The sequence below is a fragment of the Pleurodeles waltl genome, chromosome 2_2 (genome assembly GCF_031143425.1).
Source record: "Pleurodeles waltl isolate 20211129_DDA chromosome 2_2, aPleWal1.hap1.20221129, whole genome shotgun sequence".
Taxonomy (NCBI): Eukaryota; Metazoa; Chordata; class Amphibia; order Caudata; family Salamandridae; genus Pleurodeles; species Pleurodeles waltl.
In genome coordinates this window covers 804,479,429-804,502,570 of record NC_090439.1, presented here as the reverse complement: position 1 = coordinate 804,502,570, position 23,142 = coordinate 804,479,429, and the positions used below count along the sequence as shown (strand labels likewise).

Below are 23,142 nucleotides of genomic sequence, written 5' to 3'. Positions count from 1 at the left end.
ACTCTCAATGGCTGCTTGACACACGTATTCATGGAAAGAGTCCATCGTGGCTCACCATTTACTGCTTACCTGAAATAGGTGGTGAGGGTACAAGACTCAGCAACTTCATGGCACATTTAAAATCCGTTCAGGAAGTGAATAGATGGGATTACATAAACTGCCACGGTGATTCTATTAATTTGTGGTATGCGTTAATTTGCAGAGTTTCTATTTAGCACCATACTACAATTGTAAGGTTTTATGGCAGCATACGTAGTTTTAAAAAAAAATTGTCTATAGAAGACAATGTACAATCAGTGATTTTCACGGTCAAACTCCAGAACTAAAAGCTGCAAAAAGAAACGGAGAAAATAGCACACCTCTTCAAGGTGTACTATAGTCCTAAAAACACCTTAGGGGAAATTAACATGAACAGAGGCAGCTGATGCAGTAAGAACATAACATTTAATTATTCATAGATAATACCAGTGGTAAAACAAAGCACTTTTAAACAAGTGCAATTAAATATGCGTATCTGTAGGGGTATTGAAAAAAGTCTGAAAAACAAATGCTTTTAAATGATTTGGTTGGTGACTTTCTTTCTTCTGGGGTTGAGCTTGTCTGGCAAAGGACTTACACGGTGCAAAAGAGTAATTATTGACCGTCTCGAGATAGTTGTTTCTAGCGGGAAGTGAAAGGCGAGAACCCCATTCACTACAAGTGTTCTTAGGCATCCTACCAAACATCGTAGGCAATCCTCCTAACGAAGAAAAATGCAAATGGTGCATTTGTGCCTCAACAACTCTGGTTAAACTCCTTGGGACCTGTCAGCGAGCATTTAAATTTGTACTTAAGTACAAATTATATCGTTATAGCTTTACAGTCATAGCCCCATGCTTTCAGGGATATGTTTCTGCATTTAAGATATACAGATGCATTTACTTCAAGTTGTATTGAGAAGTCTACAATTTATTTTTTTATCACTTCAGTTTCTTGGACCTGACTGGAAAAGCTATTTCCTTTACTCATTTTGGCGCCGGGATATGGGAAGAAATCCTGACCTCGGTACCTGAAGCCAGGCTGTGCTTCCAAAATCACAATGTCCCAAACCACCTTGGCTCAATGCCTTGAGCAACCGGCCGCTGGTACAAGTTGACTCTTTACTACCTCTGACAGGAGAGGCAAAATATGAATTACCAAAAGAAGCCCCCATTACCTCACTGGTTTCCCTAACTCACTTCCTGAAGTACATAAATGACATCACATAAGTGTTTATCAAGTTTAAGAGGGAATATTCCTGGTCTGTAAATTGGAACCCTAAGTCCTAAAAGTGTTTCCTGGCATATATGGACTTACGGAACAAAATATATGGTGGTTCTTGGGGATGTATTTCAGCATTGCTGGGAGACGCTGCCTTATGACTGATGCAGCCAAAGCGTCAAAAAACACTTCCTCCATGACATCATCTTCACACTTGTTAGAGCAGGTGTTTTATTAAAAATATTAATGAATATTCATGTATTCTGAGTAATAGATTTGCGTAGAAAATGTAATAATATAGAGAAAAATAATGCACACTTTTGAAAATGTGTCCACGTGAGTGGCCTCCAATGTTCAAGAAGTGTACTTATTAATGGCTTATTAAAATGAAATATGGAGCTTATGTTTGATTTATGTAGTAATACGTCATATTAAGGGTTATGCATTATGTGTTAGCTTTATTAATTGAAAGCCTTAACTTAGCAAAGGTCTTGGCCTAGTTGCACGGCCTCATGTCAAGCTGTATTTCTTAATCGTTTATTAAATTGTCTGCTAGAGAACTAAATTGTGATATCCACTGTGCTGTCCAAATGTGCTCATAGCTAAAAGACCTTCTCATGAGAACTGCATGCTAGAAGATGCTGTTCTTGCGACTGCAGCATTGTAAATGTAACGTGTGTAAGACTGACTTTCTCAGGAGGGAACAATAACCATACTGACGAGTATAAGCTGCAACAATGTTGTTACCTGACAAGCAAGATGATGAGGACATTACAAGAGAAGCCAATCAGCGACATCTGAACTGTGAACTAGTAGAAACTGCAGAGTTGATGTTTTAGTTTTATTGGACAAAATGTGAACATGTGATCCCTTGACCAATATGGACTTGGAAAGTAGTTTTAGGAAATCTAACTTAGCTGGAATGCACTGAGTGAAGACAGCGCATTTGCCCATTTTCTTTCTTACCCAAAAGGCCATTACTTTACTGAGCATCTTGAGAGGTGCTTAACTTTACTGCTTAAAGACTTTGCGTTTTCTGAACTTTGATGCTGAATCCTGATGCCTTTCTGACCGAACTAATGTCCTGATGACGAAGACTATCTTAGCTTGCCGATCCAATTGAGGAGAGGTCTACTATCACTGATATGTTTGCTATGTCTATTTGCTTCCATAGTTAGATGTTTTCCAAATTTGTGTTGACTAAGTTGTTTTGCATGAAGCCCAAATCTTCACTAATGAAAGTTCGCTATAAGGAGTAACAATCAATGTCTTTTCTTTGCTGAATCTAAATGTATGTGAGATCGTTTGCACAATTGTTCTTGTTATTACTTTTCACTGTAACCTAGAATGTGCAGTTGTTCAAGCTTTTAGATTGAGTTTCTTTCGCAGATTCGGACAGACAGTGTTGTTTCTGTATGTTTATCATTTGATTTTGAGATTATCTTATGTGACATTAGCATTGTTAATATAAGGAAATAAATATTCTAACTTTTACTAAAAGGTGTGGTTATTCATGACTAAAAGGTCATGGTGTGTGATAGTTACTGATTACTAATGCAATTGAATATCATTGATTATTAATGTCATTGATTGGTTATTGATTATAGATCTGCATACTGGAGATATGGTGGGAACATCTTAAATGCGAGTCAAAAGGTTCATCAACCTATTCGCGTCCCCTTGTAAGTTCACTTATTAAGGTTAGACACGCCAACACACTGACCTCATCGGAGAACGCATGCACAGCTGCACACAGCTTTTCTGCTTTTTCGTGATAAATTCTCACTTATTGTGGCACAACCAACAGTCCGAGCTCTGCCCTCACTTTCTGCAACAGTAAACAGTGCCAACCACCAACTTCTCTCCTAGTCCCACAAAACCATCCTCGGCTTGCCGACCTATATTATCTCTGTTTATTCCATCTTCCTCTCTATTCCAACACGTTTCCTACACCAACACTACCTTTCACTATGTGACCACTCTACACAGCCTCTGGAGTTTGCCTTTTTTACTCTCCCACCCTCAAACGAGGCCTGTCACCTTCACTTAAGCACAGGAAAGGACTGGAAAACTAAAACCAGTCCTAGAATAAAGTTAAAACCAACCCTGCTCCCTTTGCCTCCTCGTTCTATCCCTTCCCATGGATCTCCGTCAAAGCCTCCCTGTGCCTGCTACAATTAATCTAACATAAGTGATAGGGGCACCATTTGTGGTCCTGGGCTTTCCAAACCAGCCTCCAAGGGCTCCTGTCTACCAGGGAAATGCCCATTGGAATAAAAGACCCGTCTAGTCCTGCTTGAGAGGAGGTACAATTCCACTCTCTCTGCATTGAAATAGACCCCGAAGAACCACAGGCTTTTCCTGTGAAATCTATCCCACCCACCACGCTCACACAGGTAAGGGTGACTAGAGTGGCAACCCTGTGAACAGTAGAAGTTTGACAATACGAGTAACTATATTTGTAAAATGTAATGTTTTTGTGGTGTCCCAGTGGCTTGTCCTCACGCTCGAGTTTATCTTCCAATGTGTGAGCGTATTCTGTAGTAGATACCCATATTATCTTCTGCATTTCTTGGTGGGATTCAGGGATTTTCTTTTACATTTTCAGCTGATTGCGAACATATTGTAGCTTTTTTCAAGCTTCTCGTGCTAATCCATATTCATTTTGGTGTGTAAAAAATGACGTTGTGACTTGTACATTTTCTCACTTTGCTGCATGTTTTGTGCCTTAAGTAGCCATAAACAATACAATCACGTGAGAACAATACCCTTGCCCCTGTCATAACTATTTAAGCTTAATTAGGAATTTTCATCCCTTTTTTAAGCATCAGTATGCGCAGTCACTATCCTAGCAGTCGTGATTGATAGCATGGGAAGACTGAAAAGAACCCTAATTTGTGTTTTAGTTCTCTTATTAAAAATACAGGTAGACAGAATGTTTTCTATGAGTAATTAAAAAACATGAAAAGCGGTATGGGGTCCTATTAGTGTAGTACAAATATAAAAGTACATTTGTCACCGTAAATCCTCCACAGATTGGAGTGTAAATCAGCATACATTGCAGAGGCGAACAACAAAAAGCAGTACATAATTCACTAACCTCCAAAAAAAGAGCAATAACACCAAACCCATTTTTGTGTTTTGAAGCTTCATCAAAAGAACCATATTTTGCATTCCAGTGACCCAAATGAAGCTAAAACAAAAGCAGAAATATTAGTTTTTAATAATCTTTGGTAGTTAAAGTAAACAATATTCATGGAAAGATGTTAGCGTATGCATTTAAGAAGGAGAAATACAACTTTGGGAAACTCCAGACCATTGAATTTGGTAATAGGCGGTTGACTGCCCTTGTTCCTAGTTGACAGATCAGCAAAGCTCGAAATAAGGGTGTATGTTTTTTTTATTAATACGCATTGGTAATCAGGCAAAATCATTAGCTTTCAGCATTCTCGATGTCAGCCAAAGATTCTCAATTTCACCGTTTAATGCAAAGTATTGGTGAAGAGGCACTAGTCCACATTTCTCTATAGATTTCCTGCCCTGGGTTTCCCAGGGGTAGGGTATCTTGGAACGCAAGACCATCAGAGATCAAAAAGGCCTTGACCCACTTTTTGTCACCAGGTATGATGTGGTACGTAGTCCTCTTGTGTACTGTGAGATGGGATAAAATAAGGCAGCATCTGGGTGTGGGGGGCACCAGTGTGCAGGATGACAGGCCATCAAACCATGTCAGGTTGTGGGCAGAAAGCAAACGGATCTTAAATCATGTCATGGGTGAGGAGACAAAGCAGAGTAAGTGTAAAACTAATAAGAAGCACTAATCCCCTGCCATTACTCTACAAAGGCCAGGAGACAGCACAAAACAAAGAAATAAGAAAAGCATGTGAGTCAAGAAAATGTTGCTCTCAGAAAACTGAAAATTATGGAAGTCTGACCAGTGGCAAGGGTTATAATGCAAGGTCTGTGTCTTCCAGATCAGTAGGGGAAGAAAGACCAAACAGGACAAGGGCAGTTACGCAGAAGTCTATTGGGAACAAGTATCCCAGCAAGTACTTGGATGTGTGGTTCCTGTACACTCAGTTCGCTCATCCTATTTGAGTTCCCTCCACCTTTGTTTTGGTTTCCCTGCCTTTGTTCCATGTTTCTTCCCACTTACCTGCATTTCCCCTAAAGGAAGGCTGTGCCATCTGCTTGGGTCTTCTACACCTAACCACCTATACAATGTTGCAAGTCGTGGTATCCACCTTCTGCTTCCAAAAGCCTCTGAAATAATGTTTTTTTTTCTTTATCTCTTTTTAAACCATTCGATCTTGGCAATTTGCAGAGCTAGCAAGGTTTTCAAGCAGCTCACACATTTTGAGTCTTGGGATTTTTACAAATGTGCACACTCTTTACTAAAACAAGCCAGATAGACGTTCTGCCCTTAGGAGCAACACAATACATTTATTAATGAAAGAGGGGTGACTGTGAAAATTGCTCTGACACATCAAGCCACCCACAAGGCATTTAATCTGACACCCGGGATAGAAGCTATGCCTTAGGATATTTAACTCTTCTAGCTCAGTTTTAAAAATGCTTAAAACAAGTCTCGGAGTGAGGTATAGTCTTTAGGAGATTCCAGTACGAAAAACTATTTATACTTGAGTCATTGCTCAAATTAAATGTGCTTATATTAGTTGGGTGATTATTATATTTTAAATTGCAAATGTTTTAGGTATAATAGAAATATAGAAGCAGAACAACAATTATTTAAAGTACAGGGCATAGTAAGCATTGTTAGAACTGGAACATCTAAGTAATAAATCATAAAATTATTAGGAACTATTTTTTAGAATATAAAACACTCTCTCTTTCACCGACTCCCAACTCTCCCTCATACACAACACAAAAGACAAAAAAGAAATACAAAAATAAACAAAATGCATTAAAAAGTATAAAGGGGAGCTAAATGAATGAAGAAAGTAACATGAATGAATACTGCAGACTAACATTTTTAACACAAGTATAAAGTTCATCGAAATAAATCCATATTTGATTAAATTTATATAAAATTCCTGAACCATGGTACCTCGCTTCTTCTAAGGAAGGCTCAACAGCTGTTGCATTTAGACAGCCACACTTGACTGTGATTTTACTTCCACAAAGTATTGATTTATTGGCAATTAATAAAGCTACAACTAGAAAAGTTTGAAAGGTTAAACATTTTACCAAAAAGTTTGTATCATGATGAATGTCTTCCAACCCGATTTAATCATCACATCCAATAGGAAAACACAACCATGAACTACAAGAACAATATCAAATTACAAACACTAATAACATGAGACTTCCACAGAATCACCTCCGTTTGTTGTCTACCCTATCAAAGATGAGTGTTAATTTGCATATTGTCTAATTTAGTAACCTTTTTAATTTGAGCAGCAATTCATGCAGGTTGCCACAATAAATTTTCCTCTGTAATATAATATTCTGTTTAGTGTAGTCAATAGAACTTCGTTACACCAGTCTCTGCAGATTAGGATCCAGACTCCAAAAATAGCATTTAATGCTACTATTCTCATTAGTTGCTGCACCCTTATCACGAGGTGAAGTGGGCCAGTAAACTAACTATATGGCCTTTATGAAGAGGAACACATCAAGTGTATGTGACAGTACAGTAGTGCATGCTTTGCTGGGAGTTTCCTTTAATGTAAACTTTAGATTTGTTAATCTTGAGACATTAATTAACAGCATTCAGAATGTGATTCTGACGAGGAATAGAGATATTCATCTCCAGTTGTTGAGCAAATATCACCAGGATATTGAAATGAAAGGGAACACTCAAACACCCAGCAGGCTAAGCGACATCCATTATAACTTACTGTATTGAGACACAAAGATTCACCATTCAAAGCAAGCAACTTGCCATTCCTTCAATAATATCATTTTAACAACCTTAGGAATAACTACAGACCAGTCTCTCTACATCAAGTTAAAATATCAGAGAAAGAGAAAGCCACACTCAGTATTTCTGATTAGCCCATGATATGGGTACCCTGAGTGGTAAATATTGGTGTATTTGGTGTATTTGGCCCGCACCCTATATCTATCAGTCATACACCTGAAAGAATGTGATTGATGTTGCCTTCTTTATGAACTTCCTTTCAGATTAGGATTTTTACATGCATTGTATACTATACAAAGAACATTAATCCCTCACTACTATTTTCTTTTCCCACCATTCCATCAACATCTGCCCCTTCATAGAGGCTTGTATTCTTATATTAAGTAACACCAAAGTAACACCAAATGTGCTGTACAGTGGTCAAGGGTTAAATTGGAAATAGCAATCCTTCACAATATGAAAGTGCATTTACCCAAATTCAATTATTACTACATTCTTAACCAATAAATGATAATGTTCCTCAGGCTTATCCCACAAGTTTCCTGTATTTACTGACCCATTTAACTATCATAATCAAACTAAAGTCCAAAGTTATGAAAGTTATCTGGTGCAAAGTTGAGTTACGCAGAAGAATGTGGTTTTCCTTTCATATGGTTAGGGTTAACTAGGTGAGTGGGTTCCTGCAACTAAAAACATGGTTGTAGTTTAAAGATTTTTTACTGTAAAACAACAGCAGTTATATAGTCAGACACCTGTTTCAAATAAAACACAGGTTTAACCTGGAAAAAGGAGTTGTACCTGTTGCGTCCAAGGGGATGAAGTTGCTCATTTTGGTACAGGACATGATGAGAATGGAGTTAGAGCATTTGTGCAGCGAAGGTGTGATCAAGCCAATAGAAGACATAGGTTGGCCCTGATAGTCCTGGCAAAGAAGGCAAGTGGGGAGATAGACTTTTGCCTTCATCTAAAGGTGTTAAAACTGAGGACATCGTAAACAAGCATCCACTAACATCACCAAAATGGTCTCTGAGAAGTCTGTTTAAGAACAGTGCTGTCTTCGACCGGGACAAAGAATGTAAAGATGAATTTGAGATGATCAAGAAAGATTTGTCGATGGTGCCAAGTTTGGAAGCCTTCAGACCTAGTCAAAAAATTATGATTGTCACTGATGAAAATTGAAAATGCGATCCTGTTGCATGTAGTTTATGGAGATGAGAGGGCTACAACTTTTGCTTCAAAAGTCTTTGAGAGGGGCTTGCTGTAAGCTGGGGGGTGAGAATATTTCAAAGTTTTGTATGTAATGAGATAGTCACCATCCATATAGACCATAAGCCTTAAAGGTAATTTCCAACAAAACATGCTTGAATATGGTGTCTGGAAGAATCTGTTAGTGAAGTGCTGCATTTCAGGTAATTGCACTTGAGGTTGAGTATATCCCATAACGTACTAACTGTTCTGCTGACTGGTTGTCAAGGATTGTGGTGGAGGTGTAGCAGTAGGGGATGAATGGTCTGAAGAGAAAGTGTGTGTAGTTACAGCAGTGGTTGTCACTGAGTATAATGGGAAAGGAGGCTTAAGTGGTGATGAAGTTTCAATGGTATCATGAGGCATCTGAGTTGTGGGTGGTCTAAGTTCTCTGGCTGAGAAAAATGGACTGCTCTGTAGGGGTACTAGATTAGTACCACCAGTAGGTTTAAGAGGCAGCCCTGTTGGAAATTGGATTATTAGTAGATGCAGGTAGGTGCCTATAGCTTGCAAGAAGGACAAAATCGAACATAAGGTCCAGTCAAGGTCTCAATAAATTAATCCTTGCTCAACCCTTGGTAGATTGGCTGTGAGCAGCCAGGCTTAACTTAGGAGACAGGTGTGTAAATAATTTAAGAACAACAGTACAATAAATAAGTAAAACACAAAATGCAATTAAATATATAAAAAACGCTTACATTTTTATGAACAAAATGACAAAAATCTAGGGCATCTGGGCAATAGCAAGGGTGTACCCTAGTGATCCTATTACAACTGGGTACATCAATGTAGTATACAAGGAAATGTTTGCAACAGGGACTAATGTTGCAATTGTCTTTACACCAGTGAGTACCTCAATTAGTCTTAGGAGCTGTAGAAAATTATTTATTAGAATACATTTCTTATAATTCATCAAAATCTTGCAAACGCATGTTACCTAAAACACTATGCATTTGAAATATGAAAACACCATATCTACTTCAAAAAACATATAACATAAATAGACAAATCACTAGAACACAAAAAGACAGTCACAAGCTGTGCCAGATTTCTAGTTAAAAATACTGTTCAATAAAGTCTTACTCCAATCTTCCAATTTACTCAGTTCAATGTGGCTGCATTCCTTGATTAATTAGTCAACATACAAGGTATTTCAAAAGAAAACACATTAAAAGGACACTTCCCTCCACTTATTTCCAAAGATATGGTTCACATACACATACTTAAATGTCTTTTTACATTTCAAACAACTCTTCCACAGAAGATGTCAACATGTTTCGGCCCCTATCAAATGTGGTCTTACTCAGGACAATGGAAGAAAAGAGGTACCTAATCAACAAATAATGTATACACCTATAATATTCTGAGATTAAAAAGCAAGGCGTTTAAAGACAATAGCATCTTGTGACTAAGAAGTACATCAGGTGTCAAGAGACCCCACATGCCCTGTTATATACTAGGGGCTTACATGTAGTTTGTCATGCTAATTATAATTATACCTAATTGACATATCTCTTTTAAATAGTGCACTGGCCTTGGCTTTGATTAGCAGAGCCCAGGGCCCAGTCAGAATCAGTAACCACTCGTATCAGTAAAAAGTGGGTTGATCAGGGCAAAAGGATGACTTTCTAGCCGTGGCATATTTCTTTCCCAGAAAGCACTTGTTTGCAAAAAGCCAAAATAGAGGAAATCTATCCTGGAGGTTAAGGTCTGGCTAACCCAACATAAAGGTGTGGCTAACCATCCTTACCACTTCCCTTCCAGCCCCTCTCTTAATCTAATTACTGGGGCTCCCATCTGCTGGAGTGCAGTAAATAGGAGAGGTCTGGTTTCAGTCCTAACTGATTTTCCTTTCTTTTAAGACCAGTTTGGCCACCCAGCCTCCTTCCTGCTCTGGCATCTGCTGCTTCAGTTATTTTCCCAACAGATGGCTCCTTTGTCTCAGCTCAGGCCACTTCACACCTCTTTAAGGCTGTCAAAGGCTGACCAATCAGGAGAGGCTGCTACAGGTCTAGCTATTGGTAACTTTAGGGAAAGACCTTTAAAACACTTTCCTTGTAATAGTTCTGATAAATTGAACATTGGCAAGTTATTAGGTTTATCTTAACTATTAATTTGACACCTTGAATTTTATTTTTAGCTTACTTCAATCAAAAGTTCAAAAGTAAGACTTTATTAATTTAAAATTAGGCCTTTCCATGTTAGACTATCGAAAGAAGACACTACAATGGAGAAAAAGCAAAATTGGCAGTTTTTCCCTCACCAGGGCTTATAAAACATCTTTTATAATGTCTATGATTACAAGCCACTCGAACCCTGGGGCACCTAGGCGACACTTATGGCTGACATATATGCATAAATAAGGCAGTTAATGACTTTGGAAGTACCTCTAAATCTACAATAGGATTTGCATATAGTTTTTACTTAAAAGCAGCCTGCAAAGTAGGGCTGACTTTCAAAATGACAGCAAGCCACACAGCAGTGCACACTTAAGTGCATTAAATCTGATGGGCCTCTAAATCTACATGCTCTACCATATACTAGAGACTTACAGGTGAGTTGTTAGTACCAACTGTAATTTTTCCTAATTACCATGTACTTTTAATTGGTGCACAGTCAGAAAAGATTGATTATAAACAAAATTCCCACCTCAAGAAAATGTCTATATTAATTTATTATGTAAGAAAAATTAGAGAAAGTTCTGTAAAAAAGTATTTAAAGCAATTTAAGTAATGTTTGAAAAAATAAAGTTACATTTATTTTTTACATTTAAACATGTTATTAAAATGTTAATATTAAATGAAGTAATAGGTAGCATTTTATTTTTGTATATTTTTTACATTAAATTAAATGCGTATATCATTTTGAAGTGTCTAAATAAATTACTTTATTTTAATGTTATTTGCTATGGGGTTCTATTTTAAGTTTCTGCCTCCATTATTTTCTACTGGAGGGTGTTGCAGTTACCATGGATGGCCATGTGTGATGCTGGACTTATTCCATGTATAAGCCGGAGTACATTTACTACTGTTTTGAATACTTTTAGAATTGCAGTTTGTAAATAGTAATTGACTTACTATTTTGCGGGTGAGTGCATGTCAGTTCATAAACCCCTCATTAACCCTGCATAGACCCATCCCATTAAGTAAGAAAGATTCCACATTTTCCTGCTACTCCCCATACCACCCATGTTTACTACTAAACAATGTACATATGTATGCAAAGATCTCTGCAGTCATGGCATAGATCTCCTTACATTACAGATCTAAAGAGGTGTAGACCTCAGCATATGGATGAGTGAATAGCATTTTGTTGTACCTGAATAGTACTGCTGTAATTCAACTAAACATTTAAAAAAATGAAGTTTGCAAATAGGTCCCATAATATCTTTCCCTTATGTTCTTCAACCCTGTACTTTTAGTCGAGTTATAATTTCTCTTTGTGTCTGATTTGTGTTGTGAATTTCTTTTTTTCAGAAAGGAAGATATGTGGCATCTTTGTGATACTGTTGTGATTCCCCCTGGAATGTTACTATTTGAACCTCTAGGCTATGACTTTAATCAGCTGAAGAGAAATGCTATGTGGATGGGGTGTGTTAAATAAAGTTTACTTTATACTTATCGTTAAGGGACATTAAGGCCCTCAGAAGCCGCGAGAGCCAACATACCGCCAGTGCTGGCGGTATGCTTGACACCCTATTATAACTTTTCCACTGGCCCAGCGGACGGAAACAGTGTTTCAGACCGCTGGCCCAGCAGAAAAGTCACATCAACATTAAAGTCGGCTCATAATAGAGCCGGCAGCAATGTTGATGTGCAGTGGGTGCAGCAGCACTCGTTGCGCATTTCACTGCCCGTGACAATTACGGGCAGTGACATGCGCGATGGGGCTGTGCCTCGGGCCCCTGCACTGCCCATGCCAAGTGCATGGGCAGTGCAGGGACCCCCAGGGGCACCCTGAGTCCCCCTTACCGCCAGCCATTCCATGGCGGTGTTTACCGCCATGGGCAGGCTGGTGGTTGGGGATTATGACCGCCCGGCGGAAGCCTGGCGCTATATTGGAGGGACCGGCATATGACCGTGGCGAATGCGCAACGGTCATAATATGCTAGTGGAATACCGCCAGCCTGTTGGCGGTGTTACCGCCAGTGTTCCGCCGACCGCCAGGGTTGTAATGAGGGCCTAAATGCCTTAAAAAAATCAGACAGGGGAAACATGAGTACAGACACGGAAGTTTGCTGTCCCTTGCAGGTTTCTATCCCTGCATTCTCAAGTAGTCACAGGTGGTCAGGAAATGCTTCTTGCTTCATTATTATTCATGAAATAAGTGGCTTATCATTCTTCTTTGAAAGTTTAGTTTACAATCACTTGACATACAATTTGTACCTGCTGTCTGGCGATCAGGAATTCATATATTAGGCTCTTAGTTCAATAACCCTCTCACATGCAGGAAATGAAGTGAACACAGATTACCAGACTTCAGACCTTATTACGTGTGACTGCTTGATTCTCACTTGGTTAGTAACCACCAGGACCCCCTCGGGCAAGAAATACCTACCTTGACCTTGCCTGTCTATAGCCTACTAGCTGAAGAAGAAAAGGAGAGTGAAAATTACGTTGCTGCAGATGTGCAGAGCCTGCACCACCCTGCAAACACACTCTGAAAGCTCACAGCCACCCTTCCGCTTGGGCCAAAAACTAGAGTCCTGAGGGCACACCAGTCCTCATTGCCAACTAAACTGCCATCTGAATCCACACAGCATCACTCAAGATGAAGGGAACATCAGCTCACCTTTCAACTGAACAGAAATGTTCCATTCCTGTCTCTCAAACCTTTGGACTAGAGTGTAAATAACCCATACACTCACTCAGAGAGTTTGGTTCTTGAAAAGGAAGGTCAGCTTCATAGTGGCAACTCAGTATTTAACTCCAAATTGGCAAACTGGTCCCTCCCTTATAAGTCCCTAGTATATGGTACGTAGGTACCCAGGGCATTGGTGTTCCAGGGGATCCCTAAGGCTTCTACAGGACTGCCATTGCAGCCTGTGTGAAATAAAGCCTTTTTCACTGCATCAGGTCACTTATAAGTCACCTATACATCAGGTCTTCCAACCCTGAAGGCTGGGTGCAAAGTACCTGCGTGTAAGGGCACCCCTGCATTTTCTCAGACTTCATGAGTGTGTGGATGCCATTTTACGCATGCACTTGACATAGGTCAATACCTATGTCCAGCTTCACAATGGTAACTCCGAACATGGCCATGTAAGGTGTCTAACAACTGGGAATTGTACCCCAAAACTGATTCCAGTATCGGTTGCACAATCCTATGTACTCTGGCGGCTTCACTATGGACCCCCAGTACTGTCATACCAGCCTTCTGAGGTTATCCAGGCACCACCAGCTAGTGACACCTCACAGACAGGCTTCTGCCCTCCTGGGGCTTGAGCAGCTCAATTCCAGGAAGGCAGAACAAAGCATTTCCTTTGGGAGAGGGGTGTTACACCCTCTCCCTTTGGAAATAGGTGTTACAGGCATGGGAGGGGTATCCTCCCAGAGCCTCTGGAAATGCTGTGAAGGGCACAGACGGTGCCTTCCTTGCATAATCCAGCCTACACCAGTTCAGGGACCCCCAGTGCCTGCTCTGGCATGAAACTGGACAAAAGAAAGGGAAGTGACCACTTCCATGTCCATCACCACCCCAGGGGTAGTGCCCAGAGCTCCTCCAGAGTGTCCCTTGGTGTTGCCATCTTTGATTCCAAAGTGGTGGGGCACTCTGGGAGCATTTGAGTGGCAAGTACCAGCAGGTGACGTCAGAGACCCCTCCTGATAGGTGCTTACCTTGTTAGGTGTCCAATCCCCCTCTCAGGGCTATATAGGGTCTCTCCTCTGGGTGTTTCTTCAGATTCTGTTTGCAAGACTTCGGCAGGAATCATCTGCATCATTTACTTCATTTTCTACTGATGGATCAACCGCTGACGGCTCCAGTAATTCTACAAAACTGAAACAAAGAAGCTAAGACGTGCATCCTCCGAGGACTGCCTGTCTTCAGCCTGCACCGGAAGAACCAAAGGAATCTCCCGTGGAGTGATGGAGTCACTTCTGTGCTTCAGCAGGCATCGCTCTGCAGTGGCTTGGGTCCCCCCTTCAGACAACAGGTGTGATCCAGCAACACAGGTGGTGGACTAAAGATACTCCGGAAGTCCCAACGTCCAGCTGTCCAACTTTGGTGGAGGTAAGAGCCTGCCTGCCCACGCAAGACAGTACCTCCTTGCACAGAGTGACTTGCAGTTGCCAAGGCTTGTGTGCAATCTTCCGAATAGTTCTTTATGCACAGCACGGCTTAGGCCCCCAGCACTCCCTCCTGCACTTTACTGGGGACTAACAAGTTGTCAACTCCAGAGCAGCACGTGCTCTATTGGCGACAAAAATGCAAAAACCCAGCACTCTCAAAACAACGTAATTTATGCATTGTGCTGATATGTTGTGGTTTAACCTTTTGCATTGCAGAGTTCAATCCTGAAAAACTTATTTTTAATATGCTTACAAATACTGTTCCTTTGCAATGTATTGCTGCAGGTTTTTAGAGTGTGTTAGGGTGTGGCCCCTTTCCAGGGCCTTCCAGAGACTTTCCCTGCAACATGCCTGGGCATGGTTCTGGGCTGGGCGAAGACTCTATAAAAGAGAGCCAACCCAACTCCCAGTGCTCACTATTCAGAGGTCCCGGTGCAGAGCAGCAGCTTCTTCCTGAGCTCCTGTCCCGGCAGCCTATTTGGATCTTCCAGTCTTCTGCCCTTCATCCTTCATTGGTGATCATTGTTCCAGGCGGTAAGACGGTGGTTGGACTGTCCTGACACCATTATTGAGAATTTTCTTATTCTTGGTTTAATTCTTAAAAGAGTAACAGATTACTTGCGCGCTACCATTTCTTGACATTTATATGGTAGTTTACAAAGAGGCGCGATGTGTTTCATAAAGGTTTGACTTTGTTATCCATTGCGTGCTACCATTTCTTGACATTGGCATGGTGGCTTAAGAATCGGCAAGACGCGCAATTTGTTTTATGGTGTTTAAACATTGTTGTCCATTGCACGCTACAATTTCTTGACATTTACAGGATGTTTTACGAATTGGCAAGACGCGCAAATCATTTCATGAGGATTTAACTTTGTTGTTCATTGCACGCTACCATTTCTTGACATTTACAGGGTGGCTTAAGAATCGGCAAAAGAAGCGCGATTCCCTTCATTGTACTTTGATCTTGTTATTTATTGTGAGCTGTTATTTCTTGACATTTACATCGTGTTTTACGAATCGGCAAGACGCGCGATTCAATTAATGATGATTTGACTTTGATATTCATTGCGTGCTACCATTTCTTGATATTTTACATGGTGACACTCGAATCAGCAAGACGCACGATTCTCTCCTCGAGTTTAATTCATGTTGTTTATTGTATGCCACTATTCTAAGATATTTATCACGTAATATTCGAGTTGACAAGTTATGTGATTTGTTTCCTGAATCCATATTGTGTTATTCATGGGGCACAATCCTTTTATGGTGTTTACTATATATATATATATATATATATATATATATATATATATATATATATATATATATATATATCTGCAATATGCGCAATTTGTGTTGAAACATTTTAAGAGTACACAGAAGGCCAGAGTTTCTAGATGCAATATTGTATGGTCCTAGTATACATTCTCAAAACAAGATTTATATGACTGCTTTAAAATTTAGTCAGTATGTTTTTCTGATCCTCATGTAAAGGACATTACTTGAATAAGAAAGTTTTCATTTAATTCATCTTGATTCCCCTACAGGTATCCGGCCATCTTGAAACTTAGTTGTTTTAAACTTAACTCTTGGATTGTTCATGTTTTCAGAGTGACTAGGCTTAGAATCATAGTCTAGTATAGATTTCAGGAGATATAATTTTCATATTCTGTATTCTAACCTTTTTATTACTACAGGTCTCCTTCCCAGCTGTTCCCTTCCTAATCCCCTCTTGAACTCTCTCAGTCTCTGTGATTTATCTATCAAAGTCTTGGAGCTGTTCCGTGGTGGACGTGTTGGGAACGTGCACAGACCCCGAGAATCTGGTGACTCTGACACAAGTAGATTAAATAAGCTAATTGGGGTTGAACCAATGTCACCATGTTTTAAGGGAAAGAGCATATGCACTTTAGCACTGGTTAGCAGTGGTAAATTGAGCAGAGCCCTAAAACTAGCAAAAACAGTGTCCACAAAGTGGAGGGAGACAGGCAGAATGTTAGGGGTGACCACCCTAAGGCTGGCAGGTCTAACAGTCACTAAAATAAAGTACCTTTAATTTTGGTAACATTGAGTATTGTCTTTCATGTGTGTAAGTACTGTATGCCTACAGTGGTATTGCAAGAGCTTTGCATGTCTTCTAGTTCAGCCTTGGCTGCTCAGCTACAGCTACCTCTAGACAGCCTAAGCTGCTAGACACTGACTACATTTCACTAATAAGGGATAACTCGACCTGGTATAAGGTGTAAGTACCTTTGGTACTCACTACAAACCAGGCCAGCCTCCTACATGTTATCACTCTGGACTACTGCCAGACATGGTGACAACTACACATTCCCTTGAATCCCACTGTGACATGCAAGACTGAATTTGAGAAAAGCGAACAGCCCAAAAGGACCAGGAAAAGAAAAGAAAAAGACCAAACTGACCAGCTGCTTGCCCTCACATCCCAGGTCTCCCTACCCAGCACTAACAGACACTACAAGCTCAAACACGGAAAGAAGGAGAAAATAAACGATAGGACCTTCTAATAAGATCTGCTCTCATTTCTTTGTATCCACTCCTCTCCAGCTCTCCTACAAAGGCTCAAATGCCTGCCAGCATCTCCTCAAACAGGAGAGTCTACCTTCCCACTACCTGCCTCCCTACTAAGCTGTAATATTAGCCTCTCCATAAACTGGCATTGTCAGCCAGCATCTCCAGGTGAGAGTCTAGTATTTCAATTATAACATATCTCTTTCTAAAATAGGATTATTTTCAAAATAACATTTAATAAATCAAAACTATATGAAACACTCTTCCCTTAAGGAAGGCAATGAGTCCTAAGAATAGAAAAAGGAAGAAAGGCACATGGAATTAATACTGAAGTCTGTAACAAGGGGTGAATGTCATGACAAAAATGCTATTAGATTATTTTTTGAGGCCCTGATTGGTCCATGGAATTAATTCTCAAACTTGATTTAACAATTTTTCTGCCAGGGTGTTTAGGCACCTCCATTCCAGAATTTTATTCAAGGTTAGGTTTTTCAAACACATGTACCTCTTTTGTTTCTTTGTGCACCCATACAAACTATGGAGCAGATTTCTTGTTTATAGAGCAATGCAGCTCAGCAGCCAAAGTTGCTGTGCTGTATTGTGCAAGAGGGAGAAAGTAGTGCAGAACCATATTTTATAAAGGGGATTCTGGGTAAGACAAAGTGGTGGCATTCTAGTAAGGCACACAACACAAAACGCCTCCAGATGTCAAATGTTCAGAAATGTTGGGGTTAGTAGGTTAGGTGTGGGATGACCCAGGCCCAGATGTGTGTTTCTGTTTTCCAGCAAGAAGCCCTGAATTCCTTAAATTTGTTCTTAGGATGAGAAAAAATCCAAACATCAGGACTCCTTGCTCAGGTGCCGACACGTGTGTATGTGTTTCTGTTTGAGTCCCAGTAAGAAGTCAGTAATAGTGTGAGTTTATTCTGAAATTGAGAAAAAATCCAAGCAGTTTGTATTTATTATGTAGCTAAGAAAAAATTTAAACATCTCTCTGGATCCTCGCTCTGTCATAGACATGCATATGTGTATATATCAGCACCCCTGTGAGAAGTCAAGTGCAGTGTGGGTTTATTGTGGGCCACAAAGAAACCCAAACAGCATCAGGACTCCTTGATGGGGCACAGTTTGTGTACGTGACTGCACCTCAGTGAGGAGCCAGTAGAAGTTTTGATTTTTTTAGCTGCCAAGAAGAAATTCAAACAGCATCCAGTCTCCTCGCTGAGACGTGAACGTGTCTGTGTGTGTCTGCGCCACAGTGAGCAACCAAGTGTGGTTTGTATTTTTTATCAGGCTTAAATAAAATCATCGAAACAGCGTCCAGGTTCTTTTCTGGGGCACAGATTTGTGTGTGTGTTCTCAAGCTGGTGGTTATAGCTACGAAACAGCTGAGGGCAGCCATAACTCCTCCCATATTACTGCCCACTAGCTGGGCCTGGTAGGTGTTATGGAATATCGCGCAACCTCATCCAATATTTATGTGGTCACTAGTGATGTCATATGCTTATTAATGACGTGGTCTGGAAGTGAGCACAGAGGCCACCTCCTTAGGGAGTTTCTTGGTGCTCAGACAGGATCAGGCACCATTAAACACCTTCCTCCCATACCCTAGGACTAAAAGGAGCTTGTCCCTCATCTGAGGACAAAGCAATTAATTAAATAAAGGTGCTGCCCTCGGGGCAGCAATCAAAACAACATTATATTTATACATCATAAGGACATCCTAGCAACACCTTTTTATGATGTATGCATAATTTTGTTAAGAAAGTGAAGGAGCTAACACATATCACTTCAAAGAGACCTTCCCCTTAAAAACAGGTGAAGAAATTAAGTTGAGAGAATGGCCTAAATTGCAATTTACTCATGGCGGACAAATAAGAGATTCTTTGAAAGTACAAAAAATAAAGAGAGTAACCTGTATTATGACTTTTTCAGGGAGGATAAATAAGTCCAGGTGTCTATTAAGCGTTAGAACATCATGAATTCAAACACAGAGATGTTTTTAGATAAACCACTTTTCATGATAAGAAGGAAAAGAAATATCAGGGGTCAAATAGTTCATACATATAGAGATGAACGGGGGATAAACAAAACAAAATGTTTTGACCTCCCCAGTGGCAAAACATTTTCCCTGTCGAAACTGAGAAGTATGCATATCAGCATGGAACACAGGGTGACTATATTTGGAGGGCACACTGCAGTGATGTGATTAATCTCTGTATGCATGGTCTGAGTTGGCGTGCTGTGAAGTCTTGAGTGTAAATGCTGTGAGAACTTGATGATGCATGGAAAGCTGGTGTCTGTGTCCTGGGTGAACCCTAGGTGTGGATTACAGTTGGAGTGTTAATGGAGTCCTAACAGGAATTATCAGGCTGTGGCTGTAACATAAGGGTCTAACATGAAATGAAAAACGTATCTCCAACCAGAGTTGCTCCAGGCTAATTTGAAGACCCTGCTCTCCAACAACAACAAAGGCTTTACAATTTTATGAAATTACAAATTGTCGAGCTAAAAGCATTATTTATATGAGCATATGTCCCTGGGGTCCAGGATATCTGGGAAAAATTGACAGGGAGCTAGGGTTTTGGATTGGAGGGCACAGGTAGAGCATAAGGAGGAACATTTTAGTGCTAGGGGTTATTCACATTAAGACCTAAAGTGGGTGAATTTGGAAAAATTCAGGCAATCAAGAAGTAAAGTTAGACATAACTAGAAAGAAAAACGTGAGTGATCAATACTGAATTTTTCAATTACAAACTTGGGATAAGGTCATAATGGGGAAGAGTTGATTGACCATTAAGTACCTGATTGTCTGATGCTGATGTTAATGTAAAAAACATCAGAAATTATCTTTCTAATCCTAACAATGCGGGAACATGTAATTCACTTTTAAGTACCAGATACTTCCACGTTCTAGCCATTATAAAATATATGTATTAAATGAGAAAGATCACTTTCTTTTCTCCTTATGAACAGTCTATTGTATTTGTAAGGTGAAATGTAGCATTTGATGAAGGTTGTTTTATGAATATCTGATATCTATTCAACATAGCCTTATAATTATCCATTTTAAATATGGAATAATTAATATTCATCTAATCTTTTATGTCTTTATACTGTGAGGAAGGCTTGTTGGCGGTATATAACATTATGCTGTATGAATATGCATTATCTATTAGAATAGTCTGGAGGTCCTAAATTTAGGGACAAAAGCGAGGTATTAAGGATAACCCTTCAAACTATTTTTGATTATTGCTTATCGTAGATTAGTAAAAATTGTTTGCCAAATATTCTGACTGGACACTGAAATATGGTCGGATAGGGTTTTGTATCACAGGACCATTAAAAGATGGTGCCTGCCCTTTAAGACGCTACACATAATAAGTAATGCCTATATAATCTGAGAATGATTCCAGTTTGCAAATGGGATTTGAGCCCTAAAAATGTAAAGGTGCCTCTTTCTCTGATTGTGATAGAGTGTGTAATGTTGAAAGAATAACCTACTGAGGATTGGGAGATTTTGACTAAAGCAACATAACAAACTTCATCAGGAACAGCTAGTAATATTTACGTTTTTTTGTAAGATATTCATCATGCATGCAAAGGTCAGCATCTTCAAGTTACACAGCCACCATTACTACTTTTAGCTACTTTGTGAGGGGGAAATAAGGGACCTTAGAAGCTGAAGTAAGGTATCAATGTAAGATACTCCGTAATCAAGGCTGAGGGCCTGAATCATAATTTTCTTTTCTGTAAGTTTACAATTGCTTTTCACAAAGGTATTTTACTAGCAGTATCTTTTGATTGCTGAGTCTCCACACATAAAAAGATAGGACTGTCCTTTTTTTTTTACTCGTAGAGACTTCACTAGTAAAATACATCTGTGAGTAGCAAGCAATCATAAACGTACAGAAAAGTGTAAGCTTACCTTTGTGATCAGGCCCACAGTTACCATTTTGCTATAATGCTGTTATTACATATCAAAACTAGTAGTAATTAATATGTAATAAAGGGGCATAATTGAGGCACTCCAGGAAAGACCTAAGGCATTAGTGTCCAAAATGTGCAATTGGGTGGCCTGTTTTGAATTATAAGAATGTATGATGAAGGAGAGTTATACAAGGAGTTACTTCTTACAAGTGATCAGTTGAAATACTGAGTCTACTGTGTGGAAATTAAGGGTGGTCATTCAAAGAGATTACAAGAAATTGTTCTGCCTCCTTTCCATTGAGTTATGGTGAGCAGATACTATATTTGTGACTCATTAGTAGATAATAGATTATGAGAATATATTGAATCAATCTGTGAAGAGGCACTTAGGGGCAGTTTATTTTGGGTGTTAAAGGGGTATTCTTCACTGTTGATATAGTAAAACTGATCTTTGCACTCTTGCTTCATATGATATATATAATAAACAATGTATATAATTCAAATGCAAGGATTTGAATTGTAATACCTTTTGAAGCAAAGAAAATATGTGATTAATGTTCGATATTTCTGTTATAAATCTACTCACTTCAGTTGCATTTTAAATTATGTTATACCTGCTTAGTTTGTAACAAAAACACAAACCTACACACTTCACCACAATTAGGGCCTCATTACAAGTGTGGCGCTCAGACCACTGCCAACAGGAGCAGTATGACCACCACATTATGACCGTGGCGGAGCTGCCACGGTCTGATCGCCGGCACTGGCAGGTTACCCCCAGCCAATGGCCTGGCGGTGCCGGCGGTCTCAATCCGCCAGGGAAGCCTCTGGGTTACGTCCCGTGTTTCCACCAGCCTATGCATGTTGGTCCCACTGCCATGCAAAGGCTGGCAGAAAGGGAGTCCCGGGGCCCCTTGGGCAGCCCTGTTGCACTTTTCACTGTGGGCATGTGGGCGATGTGTGCTGTTGCATCCAACCTCTATTACGAGCCGGCGGCAATGTTGTGGTGTGTTTCTCACAGGGCTGGTGAGTGGAAATGCTTTTTCCACCTGCCGGCCCACCAGGAAACTCGTTGTAGGTACCGCAGAGGGACGGCCGCATAAACGGTCACCCCGATGCGGACTTCAGTGCCAAGGTCATAATGGGGGCCTGAGTTCTGCACACAATTCCTTATTTTAAAACTGGGTGGTACCTCTGTTGAGGATGTCCGTCCGTCCACAGTGTGCTCAGAGCCGTGGTCATCAGATGATCCCCAGTGCATATGCATTTGTTTCAGCCGGTAGACTCCTGGGAGTGGTCCACCACTCAGCACTGCAACCCAAACACCATGACATCAAATTAGTTTCAGACATGTTAGGAGCTTTGCTCTACTGTTTTGATCAAGATTTCTTAATTCAAAAGACATGATCTAATGCTTCTTAACACCAGACCCTTTTTCACTCTATGTTCTTTTAAATTGTCCATGAAATCAAAGTTCTTTTAACACATTTTTTCGTTAAGTAAAGTTGTAAATATCTTAAGCAACAGCTCGGCTACTCAACCAATGCACAGAGAAAGTCGATTTTGGAACTCATAGTAATAAATCCTCGACATGAGGATTGTGTTAATTAATATGTCAACAAGCAGCTACCCTATGCTCTCACCTTGAAGCAACACACACCCTCTTTAGCAGGAGATCTTAGGATATCTTCATCCTCTTATTCCAGTCACAAGTGCTCCTTTCTTAAAACTAAGTAATTACATTTACTTGTTAAAAACTGCTCTACTAAAGACATACATTTTGAAGGTCATGAAAAAATACTACCTGCCTACATTCCAAGTTGGGCTCCTACGCAAATACATCGGGAAACACTGCTTCAGAGTATTGAAACTAGAGGGACTGAATCACATTTAAAATTGCACAAACCAGGAGATGGGTCAACTTATTCCTTCCTATTTCATATGTTGTCAAATAGTTCACTGTTTTATAACCTCCAAAGTGCAAATGGGTAGAAAATGATTTGCGATCCTTAATCACCC

At 40.0% G+C, this 23,142-nt stretch overlaps 1 protein-coding gene across 1 annotated transcript in view; it reads right to left on the bottom strand.

Moving 5' to 3' along the window:
* Nucleotides 1–293: 293 nt before the first annotated feature.
* Nucleotides 294–23,142, bottom strand: part of LOC138277424 (carbonic anhydrase 13-like) — a 124,043-nt gene continuing 101,194 nt past the window's right edge. Inside the window, exons 3-5 of the mRNA XM_069219224.1 lie at nt 22,316–22,434; nt 4,340–4,432; nt 294–329 (exon numbers count right to left, since the gene is read on the bottom strand). Coding sequence (XP_069075325.1) covers nt 294–329; nt 4,340–4,432; nt 22,316–22,434 — 248 coding nt within the window. The remainder of the gene's footprint in view (nt 330–4,339; nt 4,433–22,315; nt 22,435–23,142) is intronic.